This window comes from Triturus cristatus, chromosome 5_1, assembly GCF_964204655.1.
Source record: "Triturus cristatus chromosome 5_1, aTriCri1.1, whole genome shotgun sequence".
NCBI lineage: Eukaryota > Metazoa > Chordata > Amphibia > Caudata > Salamandridae > Triturus > Triturus cristatus.
The window spans coordinates 57,953,896-57,979,726 of NC_140587.1; the positions used below are offsets into that span (position 1 = coordinate 57,953,896).

General features: G+C 43.3%; 1 protein-coding gene across 1 annotated transcript in view; it reads left to right on the plus strand.

The window, feature by feature from the left end:
* The window catches only part of LOC146830169 (fish-egg lectin-like), a 114,453-nt gene extending 91,715 nt beyond the window's left edge, over window positions 1-22,738 (plus strand). Inside the window, exon 4 of the mRNA XM_085604020.1 lies at window positions 22,209-22,738. Within this exon, the coding sequence (XP_085460146.1) occupies window positions 22,209-22,353 (145 nt within the window). The 3' untranslated portion in view covers window positions 22,354-22,738. The remainder of the gene's footprint in view (window positions 1-22,208) is intronic.
* The last annotated feature ends 3,093 nt before the right edge of the window (window positions 22,739-25,831 follow it).

Here is a 25,831-nt window from a genome sequence, read left to right on the forward strand (position 1 = left end):
CTGGTGGAGGTGCTGGACAGGGGGCTGGTGACTCCCCTGGCCTTTGTGTAGTTTCACGCCAGAGAGGGAGCCAAGGGGAAAACTGGTTCATGCAAGGAGGAAAGCAAACACAAGGAGATGATGGACGGAGTGCTGAAACTTTTGAGACACTCGCCCCCAGTCACAGATCTGGTTTGAATCCATCATCGTTCTTTAGCTCACTTTGCCACCCTAGTTCTGACACAGCTATATGCAAATCAGTCTTGACCTTGTGCCTCATGAAAACAGTCCAGCCTGAACTGCCAAGCCATGTTTTCCCTGGACCGGAAACAAGCATCCTGGTACCGGTCTCGGGCTAATAGCCCTCGTTAGCCAGGCTAGCTCGAATCGAGTGGCAAAGTGAGCAGGCACAGTTTCAGGCAATCTGCAATGGCAGGCCTGCAGACACAGCTGGCATGGACTCCCATGGTTGACATAATACATGCTACAGCCCATGGGAGATGCCAGACCTTGGGATATGCCTGGTGTACCAATGCCCGGGGTACCTTAGTACCATATACTGGAGACTTAAAGGGTTACACCAGTACGCCAATTATGGTGAGTACAGAGCACTTACCAGTCAATTTAGGAGAGAGAGAACACAGACACTGGGGTCCTGGTTAGCAGGATCCCAGTGTACTACAGTCAAACCAGACTGAGACCTGGCAAAAAGTGGGGACAACAATGTCAGAAAGATCCTATTTTCTACAGTGAAGTTTTCGACCTTTTTAGGAACTTGGATTCTTCCAAGTGTGCAAGGCTGCACATTCTAGGTGAAGAGTGCTCCATGAGGCTAATACATTCTCTGAGACGTCCCACAGAATCCGATTTGCTGCTGTGGAAAGGCTCTATGAAGGAGCAATCTTCTGCCCAGCAGTAATGCACTTTCGTTGCATTAGATTGGCAGGTCTATTCTGATCCTCCGAAGGTCCTTGAATCCAAAATGTTTCTCAGTTCTAGGTTTCCATGGATGTTAGTACACTTTGAAATCAGCCAAGAGTCCAAGGCCTAGAGTACCACATTTGGGGAGTAAGGCCTTTTGTAGCTTGTTGTAACTACGCAGTATGAACAGGAAGACCCTTGGAGCACACTTCTTTGTCCTGGGTGCAAGAGAGAGAGCAGGTCCAGTCAACTAGTCCCTTCTCATGTGAGACACCAAGTCAAGTTCCCTTCTGTTATTCTGCAATTCCAGAAAGTGTTGTCTGGAGGGTAGTGTGGGTGGCAAATGTATACCTGGATCTAATACATGGGTGGAGGTGACACCTAACCCCTCCCAAATCAAATGACTAAAAGTCCCCAGGGGCGATCCTACTGAATAGAGCAGCTCATCCTGTGTGCCCTACTGGAAACAACCCCACAGTGCCCTATCTGTCCCCTTGCACGAGCCTGTGTGCTAACCCCAGCAGTGTGGCCAGGGAAACAAGTGACCTTTCTTCTGTAGTCACTCTAAATATGTTCTAAGGCTGCTCCTCTCTCACTGGTATCAGTGCCTGCCTGACTGAGAGAGTAAAAAAAGATCTTACCCATGCATCAGCTAACATTTGTCTGTGAAATCTATGTTCCTGGGCATAGCCCAGATGGACATACTGTCAAAGTATTAGAAACACCTCCCCACACTAAAGCGTTTGTCCTGCTATGAAAGCATTTTTTAGACCTTATCAATGGGCCAATCAATTTCCAGGTGACAGTTTGAGCTCCTGCAAGTGGGCCCTTCAATGGCTTTAGGCAGGAAAAATGTAACTTTCTAAAAGTGCATTTTCCAAAATATTTATCACAGATACAACTAGTCCAATAAACAAAATTACAATTAAAACATATAATGATCAGAGGACCCCATCTGAAGACAACTCTGATATAGACAGTATGCCCATGGCTGTTGGTGCTATAAAGGAACAGAAGGAGACAAAACAAATGAACACCAGTCAACAACCAATGGGAAGGAATAATAAACCCGATGTAAAAATGGAAGACCTTTTAAACCTGCACATCTCCCTAATCAAAACTCTGCACACCTCAATTAGTGTCCTTAACTTGAGGTCAGAAAAACTTGATATTCAAATCAACTTGAAGAACATTATTGCTGATCACATATCGGGTATAAATTCTAAACTGGATTTCTTGATGGGTCAAATATGTGCAAAAAATAATTCAGCTATTCTCACTCCGGCAAACATTTGTGCATGTGGACCAATAGCTGATAAACTAAGTGAATTACCAATAATATTAAAGAACATCTTGAAGGAGTGTAAACAGCCCGTCTAGCCCCCTGTGTCAAATAGTGTCGGACTGAGTGAGTCACAAAATTGGGAAAAAACAGCAAAACGTGTGGCTTATTAAAAACTCAATGTAACAACTCCCCATTAACCATCAGACGAACGTGCTTACAGGAAAACAACTAGGGACCTCCAGCAGAATCATCATTATTGTCACTTAATAGCGTTGATGATGTATCACAAAGCTTGCTCGATCGACCTTCAAATCCTGTGAATGATCATATAAAAACACCAACTCTCCCTAACGAAAAGACAAAAAACACATGCAAGTAAGGCTAGAATGCTCCCCCAGAATAACAAGATAATAGACCAACACGTGCACAGAATGTACCCAAACTTAAAATTTAAAGAAGAGGAAAACAAATCTGATTTTGAGACCCTCTGCAAGAAATGGAGATCATAAGAAAGAAGGGGAGGAGCATCGGAAACAATCAGTTGGCGCTACTGGAGATTCCAGTCTCATTACTTGGCGAACCGAAGGGCCCACTTGACCTAAATAAAACAAGTGAGAAGAACTTGAGTGGTTGGCCCTGGCTAAATACAACTCCAGCTGCAATAATGACATGCCCAGACAGTTTAAAACTGCCCACAATTAACAAAGCACACCGGTCGGAGGATATAATGAATAAAGAAAGCAAATGATCAACAAACCTCCAACAACAAATTATAACTACAAATGAGGTGCAATCAGTTATTAAGATGGTAACCAAACATTATTACAGTCCATCTCTCAAACCTCTTCCATAAAATGTTCAGAACAGGTATCTTCCATCCTAATGGAAGCGAGCTTCCATTCTGCCTCTATTGAAAAAACTAATCTGGACCCCTAAGACCTGGCCAATTATAGGCCTATTTCTAGACTTCCCTTCCCTGCGGAAATAGTTGAAAAACTAATGAACTCTAACTGCCTCAATCCCACTCAATTCGGATTCAGATCCGAGCACAGTACAGACACTGGCTTGATCAAGGCCAATGAAGAGCGTGGAAGAGGTGTGGTGCAGCGGCCAGGGAGCCTGACTCTGGACCACGGGGTTCACGGTTCGATCCCTGGTGGCAGGTTTGCCCAGCACCATGTGACTCAGGACAATAGCTCGCTTAATCTTCCAGATGGCCCCCAGTGCCAGGACACCTCTCCGGAGGTAGCTGTGCGCTTTACAAGGCTGGTATTATTATTAATGATGAGCTCAAATTCATCCTGGATGAGGGGGGGGTCAGCTGCCCTTATCATGTCGGACCTGTCTGCGGCATTGGATACAGTGGATCATTCTATGTTTTTCCAACGTTTAGAAGCAAAAGGTATAAAAAATATTGCCTTGAAATGAGTCTCACCTTTCCTGTCAAACAAGGAAAACATATTCAGCATTGATGCCTTCTTTTCAATTTCGTTCCACCTGCCCTGTGGCGTGCCGCAGGGATCCTCTCTTGGCCTTACTTTTTTTAATATATACGTTACTGATCTGGCTCCTCTGGTTGTCATTATTTGGGTTCTCCCTCACATCTCATGCAGATTTTGCTATGAGTCTCTAACGATGCCAAGCACACTTGTCTTCGCACCCAAAACTGAATGAAATTTATTGATGGCTGGATGAATAAACACCGCCTTAAGCTCAATGCTGGAAAGACTGAGGTGATTTCCTTTGGCAATAATTATAACTTCTGGTCTGCCCCTTGCTGGCCAGTTGATATGGGCCCCCTTCCTGATCCTACCAGGAAAGGCAAAAGCAATTTAAAAGAAACAGAAGCCCAGACTTAATAAATATGACTTCTGAAGGCATTAAAAATAATGATTGATTTATGGGGGGAGAGGCATTCTTTGTTAGACTAGTTTTATATGTGATTCCAGCCTCTCTCGTCCTGATTTAGAATCACTCCCCTTTTTGCTTTCCAGTACCTGGGTAAAAGCCCTACAACACTGGGGACAAGTTCTCAAGACTCTATTTTGTTACCTCATGTATAGGACACTCTTTTGCCCTCAAACTTAAATTCGCAATTTTAATTAGGCACATTTCCTTTCATGTACATTTTAATAGTGATTTGTATTTAATCGTGTTGATATTTCAATGGTTTCAGAGACTATGCCCGATGTTTTTTCTCCGTACCATACGCACAATATATGGTTAAGCACAACAGCTTCTTAGGGACTGGATTTCATGCATTTTTCTGGTACCTTTTGTATTGCATAATGTTGTCAGTCCTGATTTTAAAATTATGTGCTTGGGTCCTGCTGTAACTCGTAATCTCATTGGGCTTGTTTTTTTTTTTCTTTTGCATATTTTAACAGTGTGTTGTATTTAACTTTGTTGGTATATTGTAATGGTTTTAATTAACTAAACAATAAAATATTCTGATTCTATCCCCGCCTTAACAATGCTAACATGAAATCCTTGGTCTCTTAGCCCAAGTTGTAGCTACAAGCCCTCATCTCCTGTCTCCCACCTCGCCTCATCTGGCCAGTGACAGTAGGATCTACCTATCTGTGAACTTTGCCTGAAAAGCCCACTGTAACATCTCTTCCTACTTAACTTCAGCATAAACCTGAGATAAGGAAATGTACAAATGAACCCTATGAGATCAGGATTATCTTGTAGAATAAATCCAACATAGTTCAGAACACGCTCCATCTCTATGGACCAAGTCATGGCCATAGTGTCTATCTTTTTTTCCAGACCTCAAAACTCTCCAATAATTCCTTCAACTTCCACACTATGCCTTACTCATGCACTCGACCCTACAACACTGTTGCCTTTTCTCTGGTGTACTAGTCCACCCCCCTTACAAATACTGATTTTCATGAAACCTGTTGGAGTGACCGAAATATTACAAAAAATGAATTCCCTTTACTCTTGTCTACTCCTAAGCAAGATCTTCATGCACTACATTCACTCTAGATGGAAAGCACACCAGCAACAAGGTTGCAAGTTCTAGGATGGGTTGGAATTTTAAATAATTATATTTTTGCACTCCAGATTAGTTTGCCTTTTGCCAAAACTGCTGCTTGTTTTTGGGGGGCAAATTCTCCAGGTCAGACATAGAGGAATGTGTCCTTGCACAAAGTCCTAATATAAACATCGGTGCAGTAACACTAGTTGCAGTTATTCCACATTCGTAGAGGATTCATATGGAAATAGCAATTCAGCAGCCTAGAATTATTAGTAACCACAATCTTGCTAGTTTCAGGTGCACACCTACCATGCAGGAGTTGCTGAAATGTATCGAGGTGCACATTATGGAGACATTCGGGATCTTGGCTGCCGCTAAACGTGGAAGCTTTAAACGCTTTAATCTCGAAGCAAATATGTTCACTCCCTTTTGTTCCGGGGATGGTCTTTTGTGAGGACATATAACTTCCCAACAGTACGGACGCTGACTTCATTAGACTTAGACTTTGTGAATTGCAGCCTCGGCAATACGTTACTTCTTAACATTGTCCCGATAGACTCTTTTTGGTATTCACCATCTAAATACGGGCACTTCTTGGCCGTTTACTTTGGGCTAGTATATTGATCGAACTATTATCCCATCAAATACTGTTTTACATCATATTCTTAGAAGCCACTTAGATTCTAGTTGTCTCCGCCGACAGATTAATTTTCCAAACCAACAGTTGTCAATATTGAACTAAGGCCAGCACCTTCACCACATGACGTTGGAATTGAAGTTTTGTTTAGTACTTGTTGCCTTCTAAAAGACTTAACTTGCCCGCCCTGAGGAAGGAGCCTGTATAGTTTCCATAGGATCTCCGAAACGCGCGTTGGCGCTGGTCTTGTTTCAATTTACCGTTGTTGATCTGTACTTTATTGTTTTTTTGTCTAATATTATTGTCATTATTGTTTTTTGCTTTTTGCATTGTATTGTGCTTCATTGTTATTCATTAATGTCATTATGGTTTGTGCTGCCGATGATATGTTTCATTTCTGTTTCATTATTGTGATCCAATATGTATTACGTTTAGTTTAAACAAAATTTATAATGGACATATATATGTCTTTTAAAAAAATAAGAAAAAACTATTGAATAAATGAATTGATCAATTTTTTTGTACACAGTTGGTTGTGGGCTCTACTTATTCTATGGACATATTGCCTTAATATTGAAGTATATAGGTGTAGGAAGTGTAGTTTGTTTTGTTGTACAGTTTCATTTCCCTGATCTCTTCCGCACAAACTTAAAATATTCAGGGTCCCTCTGCTGTAGTTCACACATTATAGAGACCTCCTTTGTTACGTCACCTGTGGCATGTATGTGATGCTGCATGTGATACTGTGTGAGGTTCTGTTAGTGGGAGTCGATAAAGCGCACGTTCACCACAGGCTTCTTGGCACTAGCAGTCGTGACATACAAACGCTTCCTGGCCAGTATTGTATCGACACGGCTGGTGTTTGTATGTCACGACCGTTTAAGAAAACAAGCATTGGCATAGCCAATAGGTCTCGCCTTTGGGACCTTATAAGTGTTTAGTTATCCAGCACAATATTCTTTCTTGGTGCAACAACATCAAGTGCTGCATGGCTAAACACTTATAAGGTCCCAAAGGCGAGACCTATTGGCTATGCCAATGCTTGTTTTCTTAAACGGTCGTGACATACAAACACCAGCCGTTTCGATACAATACTGTCCAGGAAGCAACACTATGCCGTATTAACTTCTATGTTGTCTATATTAAGTAGCTTCCATATACAATGTGGGAACACCACCACCTTGTGGACAGTTGTAGTAACAAAGAGCAAGAAGGAAGCTATCGACTTCAGGAATGTGAAAGAAAGCTCTCGTATCTTGAAAGCTGATGACCCATGACAAGAGAGGAAAGCCATATGGCGCCTCTGCTCGTAAGCGCGTGCCTGCGCACATGCACGCAAGCTCTGGGCCACAGTGTAGCACTTTAAAAAGCCCTTTACTAAAAGTCGAGCTGCAGCGCATGCGCTGCTCTAGGCTCGACCTAAAAAAGGGTGTCATATAGTGCCAAGAGACTTTCACCAGGCTAGTGTGTGCTTTATAGCTGCAGTCAAGCAGTAGGTGTCAAAGCAGTTTACACTGGGCTCCGTGGCTTACAAATTGGGAAGAGCCCATAAGAAGTCTGGGAATTAGAGACTGCGAAAAAAAAAACATGTGTCTGGGTTCGACTGCGGGACGATTTTTCTTGAGGTACACATTTTTCCGGGATGAGCTTAATTATGAGTGAAAAACAAGCCAACTACCAAAATCTCTACAATGCTGATGTCCTATCTGAACCAATGAAAGCAGGGCAAGATTCTGTTTGCAACATCGCTGCTTGCCCTTTGACTGTGTTTCTTTGTAACACTGAGGTGTCATTCTATACAAAATGAAGGTGGAAAGTATTGAAGGAACTGTTAAAAGAGCAGGAGTATGGCACTTCATGTAATCTACCAATATATTGAAATCTGGGCTTATAGAAGGTTGCAATGGCTCTGATCAAGATACCAACTTTGATTGGTCTTTGAATTGTTATATTAGTATTGGGGGGGAGGGGGTGGTGGAGGGGGACAAAGGGGGGCGGGGGAAGTAGGCCAGTAGTAGACACTATCCCCGCCTTTAATGGGTCACACATCCCCTGTTTTTTGTCATCTGACATACATATATTTATCAGAATCCCTGCCTTGTGCATGCTCCCAACTGAATGAGTGGATTGACCCCTATTTTCCCTCTAGACACACGCATACAGGACAATTAGCCATCCAGCGAAAATCAACACATCTCTAGCTACTCCATCTAACAAGAAACATTAGCCAGAATAGTTGTAATGCATCTAACATGGAGCATCAACAAAACTTCCCCTTTAAGCAACCCCACCACAAATATTCGACAACACTTAAACAGAACTCTGAACTGCCACCCAAGACAGTACATATATTGCACATGGACCTGGATTATTAATGAGCTCATGACAGAATTCTTGGTAATAAACAAAGCAGGTTGAATGGGGTTACACACAAGCACGGCGGAGGGGAGAAAGAGATGGTGGTCGCTTTGCACACATCTGCCGTCAGCACCCAAGCAACCCCTACATATACTCACAACTTCTCAGAGGCGCCATAGAGTTGGGCATTACCAAGCTCACAACACCCATGAGCTTCACAAGCAATGTACCACTCCATAACACAACATTAATCCAAAACCCTGGTTAAAGAGTTATTATGGGCAAGAACCCAAACTCTCAATTGCCGGAGATACATATTTCACGCTGGGTAATGCACATTCCAATTTTCCTAAATGTATTCAAATTAGTAAAGACGTGAGACAACAAACACCAGACACTACTAACAGAAGCACAATACGAAATATACCCATTAAATCTCACATGTTGACAACACCCACACTACTGATATCTAACTCCATTAGAAATCTGACTCTAGTCTGTGACTGAATCTTCAAGACCAAGGCATGAAAATACCTCTAAAACATAACGTGCACCGTCACTCCCATCGACTGACTACCAACAATCCTCCAAGTCATTGGTGAAGAAGGCATCTTTGAAAACAGAAAGCATAGCTCAGTGATGGGCTTATCCAATAAAAGTATGATACTGCCACTATCTGCTATTAAAGGCTATTTGCCAAGTGTGCTCTAGCAAGAGTCGTCCAAGAATAGGTCTATGAAAGAAGTCTAGGAACTAGTCACCTGGTAAACATCGCAGTGAAGGATGCAGGGGTGAGGGTGGGAGAAGGGCAACCAAGGAGTCGCAGGAGCCTCCGAGGACCAAAAACACACAACCTGAGGAGCATAACACTTAATTTCTTTAAAGCAGCTTCTTTCTCCGTGCCATCAACTAACAGCTCTCCGCACATGTTATGTTATTTGGCCCATATAGCGCAAAAATCACCCCCAGAGGGGTATCTCGGCCCTTGCGGATTTGCAGAAGGAATTGTGATGGTAAGCTATACTAAAAGTGGGTGGATTTTAGGGCCTTTCTGAATTTCAGGTAATCAGGGCATTGTCTTAAGGCCAAAGGGAGTTGATTCCATATTAAAGGTGCCTGATAGGAGTAGGCTTTTCCTCCTGTTCGTGTGTTTTTTTATCCTGGGGTTTTTAAGCAGGGATTTTGACCAAGATCTCAGGTCCCTTGGAGGGATATATAGGTGGAGCCTCTCCGCCAAGTAGGAGGGACCGTTTCCCCATAATGCCTTGTGTGTCAGGCAGCAGAGCTTAAACTTCACCCGTTTCCATACAGGTAGCCAGTGTAGTTGTTGTAAAAGAGGGAGTGAGGCTGACCTGTAGGGTGCGTTTGAAACTAAGCGTGCTGCGGTGTTTTTACCACTTGGGGGGCGATTTAAGGCAGACTCGTTGGCTGCCATCAGTAGAGCGTTACAATAATCTAGTTTGCTCAGTACCAGGGCTTGTACAAGAGTCTTACGTAAGGAGTCCGGGAGGTAGGGGAACTCTCTTCTCAGAAGGCCCAGCACATGGAAACATGCACCGACCATGTGGGTAACATGTTCTTTCATTGTTAGAGCCTGGTCGAGACGCACCCATAGGTTTTTAGCTGTAGTTTTTGGGGCAGGAACAGTACCCAACTATTTAGGCCACCAACTTGGTGTCCATAAAAGCAGAGCTTCTCCGAAAAGCATGGTTTCCGTCTTACTGGCATTCAGTTGTAGAAAGTTATTACTCATCCATTGTGAGATGGCCAGCATGCCGGAGGAAAAAGAGGCTTGGGCTGTCTGAGATGATTTATTAAAGGAGAAGGTGAGTTGGGTGTCGTCTGCATAGGATATCGGGACGAACCCTTGGCTCCTTAACAGAATGGCCAAGGGGGCAACGTAGATGTTGAACATAGTTGGGCTCAAACACGAGCCCTGAGGCACTCCCTTGGTCAATGTTTCTGTGTTGGACTGATATGGGCCCAGATTGATAGTTTGAGTGTGATTAGCGAGGAAGCTGGTTATCCATTGCAGTTAATAAAATATCTCACAAGGAGTAGGGGTCTAAGGGATGTAGTTTAAGGACTCGAACAGTTTGTAATCCCCAATTCAACTCATGTACACAAACAAGAAAAACTGTGAGTCAAAGGAAGTTAAATGACCGTGACATAACCACTTCGTGAATACTGATCCAAATCTACTTGCTGTCAACAAGGTACCAAATATACAAATAGGTGTGTGTATGTATGTATGAAAAAGATTCCCATCACCCACAACAAGTGACTCGCTTCATCATTTGGGAACCTGGGAACTTCACCAGAGAACCATACTCTACCAGATGGACGTAGATGGTGGTTCAAAAATGTGTCCCAAATGTATCTGTTGGTATAATGTTTAGAACGGAGGAACCACAGTATAAATGATAAGGAGTGATGTATGCAGTTCTAGTGATAAAGGTATGTGATAGTTAAAATTGGTTAGCCAGGCACAAAATTATTTTTAATAAGGTGCTACCTGGATACCAAAATAAAATAAGACAGTGCTGTGACAGTTTGAAAGAATAACTGTGTTGGAAAAAACTGGTCAACATGTTTCAGCTCTTGGATAGACTGTATCCTAGCTTTCGTCAGGACCAGAAAGCTACTGCAAATTTGTGATGTGTTAAATTCAAAAACTTAGAAAACATACAACCTGGACCTTGTTCTCGGTACAGGGGAATACCTGTGAAAATAACAGCAGTAATCAATTTAAACAGACAAACAGAGTGGTAGAATGTTAACAATCGGTCACTAACCGCAAAGTATTAAGTAAATCATTTTTGCGAAGGTACCTTTAAGTGTACAAAGACAACTATGCAGCCATCATTACTAATGGAAGAGAGTAATTTAGTTGTCACTCACCCGAATAATTCTGGGTATGTGCCTCACCCCGCCTGGCAACTGCTCAGGTTAGGAGGCACCGCTCTGGGGAATAATATAAGTATAGAACATTATAGGATGTGACCACAGTTGTTGAAATGTTCAAACAATATATAGCGCTAAATTTAAAACTAGGCGGGTAAATCACACGGAAGTCTAATCATCGAGAAAACATGCCACTCGGCGTTACTAAACTCGTGTATATTATCGTAGGAAAACTACGTTGTAAGGACATAAGCGGATTGCTCGAGCTGTTGTTTGTCCTTGTAATCAATGTGCTGAAAGTTGTGAGTGCGTCTTTTTGGTTTAGAAAAATATCGCACGCACTCGAGTAAAGTTGTTGCTTAGAAGAGGCGTGTATTATGGTGACTAAGTAACCTGTTGATGAAAAATCGGTTCGTTTATGCATTACAAATCAAGTCCTTCCAATTAAAATTAAAATTACTAAACCGTGTTGGACGCAACTCGTGAGATGGATGTGGCCAATTTCAACTACAAGATTGTGAAAATAGGAGTAGGTCACTAAGCGATATACTCGGTTATGCCTTACCTCTCCGTCGGTACCTCTCGCGGCTTCTGAGCGAGAAGGGGAGGTGTATACTGGTAGGAATGAATCCTATTTGAGGACTCCTAGAACGTCATACCTGCCATGCGCGTGATCAGCAACAAGATCGAGCGCAGGCTGATGACGTAATGGCGTATTAGCGTGCTGTGCAAGTCATGTCGGGAAATGTAGTTCGGTGCGTGTTTTCGATCTTTCTACACTTAACTCTTTACAGGTGAGACAGAATGTTGACGGACAATACTCAGCCCTGCCAATTGTATTGAGTAATGGCAGTGGCGGTTTACTTATACCGTGAGATGTATACAGATATGAATTACGATTTGAAGTGTGTAATCGTAATTGTTTACCATCAGGAATTGTCCCGATGAATGGCTCTGCAAGTGTGTGCTAGTTCTAAAGAGAGTCAGACAGGGATGAACAAGGGATTTGGTCATGATGTAAAAAATGGCTGTTCTCAAAGACACCTTTATGCAGATGTGGCCAGTGTAAATATCTCAGAGCGACGTCCATGGTATCTGATCATTCAATCCTGAACAATCACTGTGCAGTTTGTAGACCCATTTCTGCTCCTTTGTAAAAAGGAATTTATGGATGTCTGTGATATGAGATGGAATAAAAGGTTGTTCTAAAATGAGCCATCTCAAATCCTCTGGCTTGTGATTGAGGGCCAGGAAATGGGTGGTCAGTCTTGTGGCTTGTTTCTTACGCCTTATGGTACTTTTGTGTTCACTGATACGGACCTTGATCTTACGAGTCGTCATTCCTATGTATCTGAGTGAACACGGGCATGTAATCTGGTAAATTACCTTTTCTGAATTACAGTTGGTGTGTCGCCATAGAATCCATGGTTTTTCTAGCCCCAGATCAACCGATTTAGTTGGCTGTGTCTGTGGGCAGGCTGAGCATGAGCCACATGGGTAGTGGCCTTGTACGGGTGGTAAATCCCACAATGTTGATGTTGTTTCTTTTTCTTTCACCCTTGGTCTGGTGTGCACAAGATTATCGCGCAAGCTTGTCCCTCTCTTAAAGGAGAACAGTGGTAGTGGAATACTCTCCTTCCCCACATTCAAAATGCGCCAGTGTTTCCGTACTGACTTTTGAACACTATTGGATAGTGTGCTAAAGGTGGTAACGCATGTCATTCTTGTCAAGGGTGCCTTAACCACCGGAGGTTCTAAAAGGGCGTCTCTGTTGTTGTTAGACGCCCTTTTGCGGGCTTGTCTCACCAAATGAGCTGGATATTTCCTAACTTGGAGTTGCTTAGAAAGTGCCTGAGCATGGACTTGAAAGCTGTCCATCGTGGAACAGTTCCTGCGGATGCGCAGGAACTGTCCCACTGGGAGATTGTGTCGGAGAGACTAGTGGTCAATTTGAGTCAGAGAACATTTACCACAGTGGAACTTAGTGTCTTGAATAAAGGCTTAGGATTTGTGCCAACAAATGTAGGCGAGCCCTTTCAATTGAGGTACGAACTTGAAAGGTTTTTCAGAAAAATACGCCTACACTTTTTCTTCAAAGACAAGGACTCTGTGGCCTCTAACGAACTTGATGCCACATATCGCTCGGACACCGGCTTGAAACCTCCCTCGACTTTCAACCCACCTGCTCATCTTACACCAGACCAGGTGAAAGTTTTTGAACAAGCTGTAATACATGACATTGATTCACTTGAATCTAAGAGCGATAGAACATACCAGAATCTATCGAGAATTCAAAAACTGGCTCTGAAAGAACTTCAGAATGACAAGCTGATTACCATCAAGCCCGCCGATAAAGGCGGAGCCATTGTCATTATGGACACCTCCACTTATCGAGAAGAATGTCTGAGACAACTAAGTGACACCAGGTCATATCGACTTCTTTCAGAAGATCCCACCCCACGTTTGTCCATTGAAATTCATGATCTTGTCAATGAAGCCAAGGAATCAGGATGGATTAGTTCACAGGAATCAGAATTCCTCGTTACTAAATTCCCAGTTATGCCATACTTTTACGTACTCCCAAAGATACATAAGCCAACAAGACCGCCACCTGGTCGCCCTATCATAAAGGTGGACAAGAACCATTGTCCACCTTTGTTGACTTTTTCCTACGGCCTATGGTCAGAGACATGCCAACCTTTCTCCAAGACACCAAGGATGTCCTGCGTCTTCTGCCAGAAATTGCTTTCAACACCGAAACTGACCTTTTGGTCAGTTTCGACGTGGAATCACTTTACACTTGCATTCCACAAGAAGAGACACTCGAAGCAATCAGGGGTCTTCTAGACAACAGTGACCGAGATACCACAACACCGACACACTTTATTATGGAATGTGCCAGACTGGCGATGATGGAAAACTTCTTCCAATTTGAAGAGACTAAGTTTCTTCAAGTCTCCGGAACATCTATGGGGAGTATTTTCGCTCCCAGTCTGGCCAATCTTTATGTTTACCTCTTCGAACAAAATTGTGTGTTAACTGACCAAAATCCTTTTCGTGCGCAGATTGCGTGCTGGAAGAGATACATAGACGACATCCTGGTGATCTGGCATGGTCCAGTTGCTACCCTGCTGGATTTTCATGCTTGGCTCAATGGTCAAAACAATTTTCTTAAATTCACAGTCACATATGACAAAGCCAGACTCCCCTTTTTGGATATTATGATCTATCCCACCTCAGGGGTACTGGGAAGTGAATTGTACAAGAAACCTCAGACTAAGAACTCTCTTCTGAGCTTTCAGAGCCATCACCCCAAGTCTCTCCGACACAATCTCCCAGTGGGACAGTTCCTGCGCATCCGCAGGAACTGTTCCACGATGGACAGCTTTCAAGTCCATGCTCAGGCACTTTCTAAGCAACTCCAAGTTAGGAAATATCCAGCTCATTTGGTGAGACAAGCTGGCAAAAGGGCGTCTAACAACAACAGAGACGCCCTTTTAGAACCTCCGGTGGTTAAGGCACCCTTGACGAGAATGACATGCGTTACCACCTTTAGCACACTATCCAATAGTGTTCAAAAGTCAGTACGGAAACACTGGCGCATTTTGAATGTGGGGAAGGAGAGTATTCCACTACCACTGTTCTCCTTTAAGAGAGGGACAAGCTTGCGCGATAATCTTGTGCACACCAGACCAAGGGTGAAAGAAAAAGAAACAACATCAACATTGTGGGATTTACCACCCGTACAAGGCCACTACCCATGTGGCTCATGCTCAGCCTGCCCACAGACACAGCCAACTAAATCGGTTGATCTGGGGCTAGAAAAACCATGGATTCTACGGCGACACACCAACTGTAATTCAGAAAAGGTAATTTACCAGATTACATGCCCGTGTTCACTCAGATACATAGGAATGACGACTCGTAAGATCAAGGTCCGTATCAGTGAACACAAAAGTACCATCAGGCGTAAGAAACAAGCCACAAGACTGACCACCCATTTCCTGGCCCTCAATCACAAGCCAGAGGATTTGAGATGGCTCATTTTAGAACAACCTTTTATTCCATCTCATATCACAGACATCCATAAATTCCTTTTTACAAAGGAGCAGAAATGGGTCTACAAACTGCACAGTGATTGTTCAGGATTGAATGATCAGATACCATGGACGTCGCTCTGAGATATTTACACTGGCCACATCTGCATAAAGGTGTCTTTGAGAACAGCCATTTTTTACATCATGACCAAATCCCTTGTTCATCCCTGTCTGACTCTCTTTAGAACTAGCACACACTTGCAGAGCCATTCATCGGGACAATTCCTGATGGTAAACAATTACGATTACACACTTCAAATCGTAATTCATATCTGTATACATCTCACGGTATAAGTAAACCGCCACTGCCATTACTCAATACAATTGGCAGGGCTGAGTATTGTCCGTCAACATTCTGTCTCACCTGTAAAGAGTTAAGTGTAGAAAGATCGAAAACACGCACCGAACTACATTTCCCGACATGACTTGCACAGCACGCTAATACGCCATTACGTCATCAGCCTGCGCTCGATCTTGTTGCTGATCACGCGCATGGCAGGTATGACGTTCTAGGAGTCCTCAAATAGGATTCATTCCTACCAGTATACACCTCCCCTTCTCGCTCAGAAGCCGCGAGAGGTACCGACGGAGAGGTAAGGCATAACCGAGTATATCGCTTAGTGACCTACTCCTATTTTCACAATCTTGTAGTTGAAATTGGCCACATCCATCTCACGAGTTGCGTCCAACACGGTTTAGTAATTTTAATTTTAATTGGAAGGACTTGATTTGTAATGCATAAACGAACCGATTTTTCATCAACAGGTTACTTAGTCACCATAATACACGCCTCTTCTAAGCAACAACTTTACTCGAGTGCGTGCGATATTTTTCTAAACCAAAAAGACGCACTCACAACTTTCAGCACATTGATTACAAGGACAAACAACAGCTCGAGCAATCCGCTTATGTCCTTACAACGTAGTTTTCCTACGATAATATACACGAGTTTAGTAACGCCGAGTGGCATGTTTTCTCGATGATTAGACTTCCGTGTGATTTACCCGCCTAGTTTTAAATTTAGCGCTATATATTGTTTGAACATTTCAACAACTGTGGTCACATCCTATAATGTTCTATACTTATATTATTCCCCAGAGCGGGCCTCCTAACCTGAGCAGTTGCCAGGCGGGGTGAGGCACATACCCAGAATTATTCGGGTGAGTGACAACTAAATTACTCTCTTCCATTAGTAATGATGGCTGCATAGTTGTCTTTGTACACTTAAAGGTACCTTCGCAAAAATGATTTACTTAATACTTTGCGGTTAGTGACCGATTGTTAACATTCTACCACTCTGTTTGTCTGTTTAAATTGATTACTGCTGTTATTTTCACAGGTATTCCCCTGTACCGAGAACAAGGTCCAGGTTGTATGTTTTCTAAGTTTTTGAATTTAACACATCACAAATTTGCAGTAGCTTTCTGGTCCTGACGAAAGCTAGGATACAGTCTATCCAAGAGCTGAAACATGTTGACCAGTTTTTTCCAACACAGTTATTCTTTCAAACTGTCACAGCACTGTCTTATTTTATTTTGGTATCCAGGTAGCACCTTATTAAAAATAATTTTGTGCCTGGCTAACCAATTTTAACTATCACATACCTTTATCACTAGCACTGCATACATAACTCCTTATCATTTATACTGTGGTTCCTCCGTTCTAAACATTATACCAACAGATACATTTGGGACACATTTTTGAACCACCATCTACGTCCATCTGGTAGAGTATGGTTCTCTGGTGAAGTTCCCAGGTTCCCAAATGATGAAGCGAGCCACTTGTTGTGGGTGATGGGAATCTTTTTCATACATACATACACACACCTATTTGTATATTTGGTACCTTGTTGACAGCAAGTAGATTTGGATCAGTATTCACGAAGTGGTTATGTCACGGTCATTTAACTTCCTTTGACTCACAGTTTTTCTTGTTTGTATCCATTGCAGTGCCATTCCCCCTATTCCTGCTTCCCTCATTCTTCCAAGCAGAGTCTTGTGGTTGACCGTAACGAATGCGGCAGAGAGGTCTAAAAGCAACAGGAGGGTAGATTGGCCCTGATCTAGCGCAAGCCTGATGTTGTCTGTAATGGCCACCAATGCAGTTTCTGTACTGTAATTGGGGCGGAAACCTGATTGAGATCGATCCAGGTAGCCAGCCGATTCGATATGGTCAGATAGGTGTTTATTGACATGTTTTTCCAGGACTTTGCTCAGGTAGGGTAGGAGGGAAATAGGGCAGAGATTTGAAAGATCTTCCATGGGAGCTTTGGTGTTTTTCTGCAGCGGGATAATATGCGCCGCTTTCCATGTTGAAGGTAAGTGACCTTCCTTCAGATATGAATTTAATAGAGAGCAGACGGGATCGGATAACAGATTGGCAAGGGAAGCTGAGATTTTTGCACGAAGGACATCAAGGGGTGAACCTGATTTAACCTTGCACATTACCACTGCAGTATCTTCTCGTGAAAGGGGAGGGAAGGCCAGCAAATTTTTAAGCCCGGTGCTGGGGGTGCAGAAGTATCATCTAACGTCGAGGAGCAACCTGTCTTGGCAAATTTATTATAGATGGCGTCAATTTTCTGTATGAAAAAGGCACTAATTTTATCGCAGAGAGGCTGGGAGAAGTTTTCTTCTACTTCGCATGCTTTGGGGCAAGTGAAGTTTTTCAAGATCTGTTATAAGAGTTTAGGAATGTTATCAGCCTGACTTAACTGCTGGGCTATATGGGTTCTGCGGGTCCGCCTAATATTTTTATGATAGAGGACGAGGGCAGCTCTATAATTCTCTTTATCTACTTCGAGGTGGGTTCGTCGCCACCTCCTTTACAAGTTTTTGCATTGGCTTTTATTCTTGTGAAGTTCGGGAATGAACCACACGGCCTGGGATTGTCTAGGTGCTTTCAAGCTGGTTTTCAGTGGGGTGATCAAGTCAATGGCAGCTATGGCCGTTTTATTAACGAGGGTTAGGTTTTCTTCAAGGTTGCTTAGTGGAGAATCCCTAGGAGGTAAGAAGGCTAGTGGAAAAGTCTCTGGGTTGATTTTATGCCATTGCCTATATGAGTATTGAGTGCGGGGGACAGGTATCTGGGATTCAGAGGGTCCCTGCACTATTGAAATTGTACTATAAATCAGGTGGGACAGCATCATTCTGGCACGTCCCCATAATACACAGGTTCTAAGGTGCTTGCCGAGGGTTTTGTGCATCTCTAAACTTGGAACTGTGCAGGATTTATTTTAAAAAAACAACAACAAAAAACAAGACTTTCCATTCTCAAGTGCCATTTCTTTATTTTAGAAGGGAGTTCTTTCATGAGGCATGGAAAATCTCTCCTACCTGACGGTAGTTTTCTAACTCCATAGCTACTCTATGTTACAAAGACACTAAGTCAGCAGTGAAGGATCGCATGCCATTGCCAGAAGTTGAAAACCTTGTCTTAAGCAAGCCTGTATCATAGGCAACTGCAGCTAAGGGAATAACAAAAGTGGGAGAAAGTCTCCACTCGTCCTCTCCTCATCTCTGAATTTTATGTGACATCAAATTCTGGGACATACTCCGAAAAGGTCATACTTAAGGGAATTCAAAGTATTGCTTTGAGAAACATCTTCTTAGAGCGACATTTATCCCACAGATCCCACCTGCCTCCACACGCCCAAGGAGGGTGCGGATAGGATGCAGGACTCCAAGCACACACACATTACCTGACAGACTTTATGGACATCCGATAGAGGAGCAGCATTATCAGTCCACAAGCACGGTCAGCTTCAGGGATTGCGATATCTGCACCGAGGGCCAGTGTCCAAAAACACACAACCTAGCCATACAACATGCTTTCGGGAACAGGACTTGGCATCTATCAACCCAGGGTTCTTAAAGTACTGGGTCAAAAGGAATGGGGGTGGACCTCCCACAAGGGTGAAGCTTGGTGGCGTATCAGCAGTGAAGGCAAAACTCATTTACAGTGATCAGAGAAAAACCAAGACCAGCCAAACACAGCTTTATGTGCACAATAAACACCGAAAGGGTAAAACCAATCATGCTGCAGTGACACTAGATCTGTAAGATATGCTCTGCCACATACAAAGGAGACACTTCAAGCACACCCAACGGGGCTCAATCATACACACCAGCACAAAGCGGTTGCTTTTTTTCCCCGAAGCGGTTTGTATATGTTGACGTTCCAGCACATTTAAAAACCACGGAGCCGTGGGTGAATGAGGATTCGCTTCGCAATGCTCAAAGCATCAACAAGAGTTGGTGCGCTCCAATCTCTCCCAGAAGGAGGCTTGGTAGTGTACTTAAGCTGACAGCATTTGCAATGTGTCCCACGAGTGTTAAGCACTCAGATACGCATCCTAATACGCATTCACACAAGCCCTGGCTGAAAAGCATTTATATTCCTGCCAACACTGCTGATAAATTTGTAAGAGACTTGGAAACATGATGATAAAAGATTACCAACAAAAAAAACAGAATGATGTAGGGTGTGGGTGTCCAATGTTGAACCACGAGGGCCAGACTGAAGTCAGAGTCTCAGGATAACAACTTAAACTACATTTGTATTCAAGGGATGTAAACTATTTACAGTCAGCCCGGATTTATACAAAAACCTGGTGTGGATGCTACTTGTTCAAACATACATCGGACACCCCCTGATGTAGGGGGGAAAAAACCACACTCACTCTCTTCTGAACAGTGTGAACCCAGGCCCTCACAGGTTCACAGAGTGCGTCACAAAGGAGAAATATACAATACAAACGTAAATAGCAAAAGGACCAAAGCACTTCTACAGTAACTAGGAGACCACGCAAAGTATAGACTCTGCCCAGTAAACACCAGATATGGGGCGACTTCAAATTGAGCCAGTTGGGCAATACATAGTTCACACTTCTTATCCAGCAGATAATGGGAAAAAAAGAGTTCTGTTACTTTACTGCAATTATTAATTCTGTTCAGGCCAAAGCTGAAGTTCTCTAGGGCACATCCAAAGTGGTGTTAGAAGAGAGGGGCTTTGTCAGAGCGCGGGTGCATGAGCATACATGTGAGGACATTTGTTGTGTGTTGCTGTGAACGCGGCTATGTACAAGACAAAGAGGAGGATTCTGAGAGAACGGTTCCACTTTTACTGGGCCAGATACTCTGGCCATTTGCAATAACCCACCAATACACAGCGAAAAACACTCGCATAACTCAACCCTGATGCAGGTCCAAAACCAACATTTCCGGAGAACTCGTTAGGAAAGAATACAGAGAATGTTTACAGAGAAGAAAAAAAAAAGCAATGACATAGCCAATCGGGCTCAGCAACCGGAGTGTCCAATTACAGGGACGCAAACGGGGTGTTGTAGCGGGGTCGGGGAATCAACTAATTAGCATGCAGGCTGCAAACAAAGGCTAGCAAATAGGTTCCAATAATTAAAATAATTTTTCATGCTGCAACGGCCAAGTGCCGGTTTCTTAAAAAAATGGGACTGCTTTTAAACGTGGAACCTTTAAAAGGTTTTTAGTTGGAAGTGTAAACAAGAAGATGAAACAAAGTGTCCATGGGAGGAGGGAGCCAAGGGGAGAAGAGAGGTGGGAACATAACCAACTGCCAACCACAGAGAAATCACCGCAAACAGGTCACCTCCTTGCAGCTAGTGTTTCATCGCTTTACGCCAAATAGCACTCTGCCACTGAAAGACAAGTTTAGTCCGAATCACTTAATTCTATGCAAAAAAAAAAGCAGAACATGTACAAAAACACTTGGAGTACTGGTGTTCTATTCAGAATGCCCTTTAAACTATACTCTTTAGTTTTGGTTTAAATCATTTCTAAATCTTTCTATTCCAGCGTCGAAAAAGTTGTAAGGAGGTATCCTGAACTAGTATCGACAACTTTCAACACAGGTTTTAGAGGATGACTCCACGTTCGCCCTCTCGTCCAGAACTTTCTAGAACATTGGTCAGTAAGTGATCGCGATCACGCGAAAAGAAAAAACAAGAAGAGAGCTTGCATCAGGAGTAACAAGCATTGATCGCGATCAAAGCGAAAGACGTGCGGCCGAGTGGTGCTAATGACCCGTGAAAGGCGGCTGCGCGTGTGCATGCTCGCGTGAACGCAAGCGCTAGGCCAGCCAGTAGCACTTTCAAAAGTCACCTACTAAATGTCTCTCCGAGCCAGCGCATGCACTGGGCTCAGCGAGACCTAAAAACGGCCTCCAACCCTACAGCCCACTGGGCAAATGCCCGGTTCCCGCTGCGGCCGGTCCGGCTCTGATACCAACTAGCATATCCCGGGACCAAGGGTCTGTGAGCCAAGTTTCAGAAAATTAAAAAAAAATTCCTATTTCATCACCCAGTCAAAATACTGGATAAAACGTTTAAAGGTTAATGCTGGTAGATGTAAAATTGTGCTGCACATTGACTGTGGATTGGCCTGACAATTGAGCTATGACAGAATTGCATTACATAATTTCACCAGGGATTTTAACTGATACTTGCACATGTGTTTTTAAGTGTTATAGAGAAAGAACTTACCTTTTTCGTTAAAATGAATGCAGTGTGTAAGTCTGCCAATCTTTCCTTGTACCTGCAATGTGTCCGTGGTTACCTGGTCTGTTAAACAGTTGCTTTGCAGATGATGTGGACTCTTTGGTGTCTATAAAATGACTACTATACTGAAAGGATGCATATTGCAATAACGTCTGATCCCACAGATCTCTGAAACTTTTCCACCATGAGCTCAGATAGCAGAGCATACTATAACCAGATGGAATGTAGCAATTGATTAGACATTCACTGTGGGAACCAGGACGCCCACTGAGCATCACTTTCATTTTCTGAACAATGTTAGTTTGGTGGGTATAACTGTTGCTGAGACTAGCGCTTTACTACACTGTATCCTTCTGCCGGTATGTGGCATGAAAAATGTCTGCAGCCAGGGTGAAGAAACCTCTTGTGGGGTGGATGAGGGCATGAGGTATCTTGAAGGTGTACCTACTGTAAATGTTGATCTTGTGCCAGCAGATCTCTACAATAAGCATCTTCTGACCTGTTCTTAGGGCTGGAATAAGCGATGGTAACCTTGTTGGAACAGGCTGGGATAAGCTGGACTACAAATCACTCAAGTTCCAACATGTGTCAGAAGACCTGGGCCGACTCTGGCTGGTCACCAATGATCAGAGTGTCTTCACATGCTTTCTCTAAATCCAAAAAGAGTGAAGAGGCCCCAGCGTCTCCAGCCACCATCAGCAAGAATCACACTGCCCTTGACTTGTCCTCCTCACTTTTGCACCAGGTCAAGTGTCGCTCTCATGGTTGCTCTGTCCCTGATGCCTCTCTCTCTCTCCTCCACCCTCAATTGCCTCCCTCTTTTGTCACATCTTTACACCATCTCTTCTCCCACATGCGTGTTCTTGACCCAATGAATTGCCTTTCTACAATCTCACTTACACCGTCTGATGTTGTATTCATGAATTCTGCAAATGAAAATCTCCAATATTTTAAAAATAAAAGTCACCTATAAAGTCTCTTGCAAAAGGACTCCTTCTTACCAATGATCCTGTGTGTCTCATGGTTTTTCATTTTTGATGGGCCCTCTTAGATCTGACTTCCACATGTTGTACAAGCGGTTCAAAAGAGCTCCAGTGGCTCTTCAGATGACCCTCGTCAGAGACACCACTGGAGGTGGGTGTAGTGTTGTGAGCTCTCTATACAGAACTACATAAGTAGATTGTGACACCTTCATCTAGAAATGGACATGCTGATCCTGGTGACCCATGACAAGAGCAGTCAAGTCTCTTAATATCCTTTCAATGTAATCCTTGCTGGTGAAACATGGCTGACAACCACGAGGAACACCTGATAACTTTAGTGATGTAGGAAGGCGGCTACTGCTTTACTGCAAAACTGCAACTCAAGAATTATTTAGAGCCATTTTACTTCTTTTGGGGAAGCTGAGAATTGATCCTATTTAGAAATAAAATCACAGGGCATGAATCCATGAGCAGTCGAGTCTCTTAATATCCTTTCAATGTAATCCTTGCTGGTGAAACATGGCTGACAACCAGGAGGCACACTTGATAACTTTAGTGACGTAGGAAAGAGGCAGGGGTATAACAATATTTCCTGCAGCCCCAATTCAGGGGCCCTGAGCTCGAGGGGGCCTCTTTGGCACTGTGCACATCCGGCATGAGAGCTCCTGACCGGATACAGGCTGGGATCAGTTGAAGTACAAATCACATAAGTTCCAACATGTGTCAGAAGATCTTGATTGACTCTGGCTGGTCATCAACAATCAGAAGTTCTACACATGTGCTGTCTGAATCCGAAGAGAGTGAAGAGGTCTTAGCGTCTCCAACTACCATCAACAAGATTGTCACTGCCCATGACATGTCTTCCTCTCTCTTGCTCCAGGTCATGTGTCTCTCTCAGGAGTTATCTGTCTCTAATGCCTCTCCCTCTCTCTCCTCTACCTTCTATTGCATCTGTCTTTTGTCAGATCGTTACACCGTCCCTTCTCCATTCTCTCTTTGCTTTAGATACACCTGTGTGTTCTTGATTCAATTGTCTTTTTTACGATCTCACTTACACCATTTAATGTTGTGTTCATGAATTCTCCAATAAAAAATCTTAAATATTTTAAAAATAAAAGTCAGCATTAAAGTCTCTTGCAGAAGGACTCCTTCTTACCAATGTACCTGTGTGTCTCAATATCTTTTGCTTTTTCGATGGTAGCTCTTTGATCTGACTTCGCTGTGCGCGTGGGCACAATCGGCTTAAGAGAGTTTTTGTGGCTCTTCAGATGACACTCGTCAGAGTCCATTGGAGGAGGGTGGCTTGTTGAGAGCCCTCTATACAGAACTACATGACTCAATTGTGACACCTCAAACCTTCATCGAAAAATGGACAAGGCATCCCCGGTGACCTATGACAAGTGCAGTCGAGTCTCTTAATATCCTTTCAATGTAATCCTTGCTGGCGGAAACATGGCTGACAACCACGAGGAACACTTGCCAACTTTAGTGATGTAGGAAGGCGGCTACTGCTTTACTGCAAAACTGCAACCCCAACATTATTTAGAGCCATTTTACTTATTTTGGGGAAGCTGAGAATTGATCCTATTGAGAAATAAAATCACAGGGAATGAATCCATGGGCATAAAGAAGTGGCATCCATAAGGGCCACTAGAATTATGCAACAGGAATGGGCGGGTGGACTGGACATTTTGCCACGCTGGCATTTTCCTGGTATGTAGCAAGCCTAAGGCTACTTTAAGATCAGGATGGCCTGCCATGACCTAAACATGTCCCTTTGGCCCTATTATAGATACTGCCCCCTGGAGGGTGACTCTGGTCTGACCATTCTTCCAGGAATGATTTTTGGTTTCAATGAGGGTCTGAACAGGGTCACCTAAACTCCATTACCAGTGCCACTTTATTTTGTGCAACACACAGAAGGGTTTACTCAGCACAATAGTTAGTGACACGTGGACACTTCATGAAATAAGATATGCCCCTCCTTTATTCTTTATAACTTAGGTTACATTTTAGAACTGATTTCATTTTTTTTGTTCTCAGTCTACACTGTGGGCTCCGAGTACCTTTTCTTTTTATTTAAAAGTAGCCTTGTGAGAAATTAGGTTACCTTTCATATGTTTAAATATAAGTATCACATTGACAGGCTTGAAGATATCAGACCTTAAAAAACAGTAAAATGGGGGCATGGGCAGCAACAAAAGGAAATGGCCGTACACTAGTTGAGCTCCTCGGGACCGAACCCTTTCTCGCCTCATATCCAACCCCAAATCTGTCAATTCAGTGCGTACATAACACTACTGATGTCCGATAGCAGATTCACAAACCTCTACGAACAAGCGCATCATTAAGCCAGCTGTAGAAGGCTTAGTTAATATCTTGAACTAGGGAGAGGGTTTCATATGGTCAGTCAGATAGTAACATTGTAATATACAAGTGGCACCTCTGGCTCAAGTAGTATGGACCTGTGGTTTCGGTGTCATCTCCTATGCAGATTACATCAATAGTTAGACAGTGGTGAAACATACATTTCTTAGGTTGCCATTAAATCTTCCAATGAGCACCCCACTCAAGTGTCTCTATTTAGACTTGGCGCGAAAAACAATTAGCCGCAAGATTGAGTATAGACTCCTTATGTGTAGGCACGGACTGTGGTCAACAGCAGCTTAGAATGTTACAGGGTGGGTCTCCGAGACCTCATGTCTCCGAAATGAGTAAGATTCTATGGCTCTGCACTGTAAGGGATCTTCTTCAACGGCTAGGCCTCGACACTTATTGGGACTTTCCGGAGACCTTGGGTTTGATTCAAAAGTCTAGTTTCAAAGCTGTCTACTGGAGAAGTGCTGCAGGGGGAAATATTAAAAACTGTAAAGGTACATTGTCTGCAGCTTTTATTTGGTTTTAAATCTGCCCCGTTAAATGAGAGTACTGTTGTTGAAAGGTCTCCCCACTAGGGAGGAAACCATACCTACAGTCCAGGTAAGGATGCCTACCTGTAAATGCCTTCGAAAGGAAGTGGCACAATGAAGTGTATACGGTGGACGAGTATTGTATCTGCTGCCATGGTGGGCTTGAGTGGCTCAAGCATGTTGTATTTTTGTCCCCTTTATCAGCAGTCCAGAGTCAAATGGGTTGCCGCTCTTTGCTGG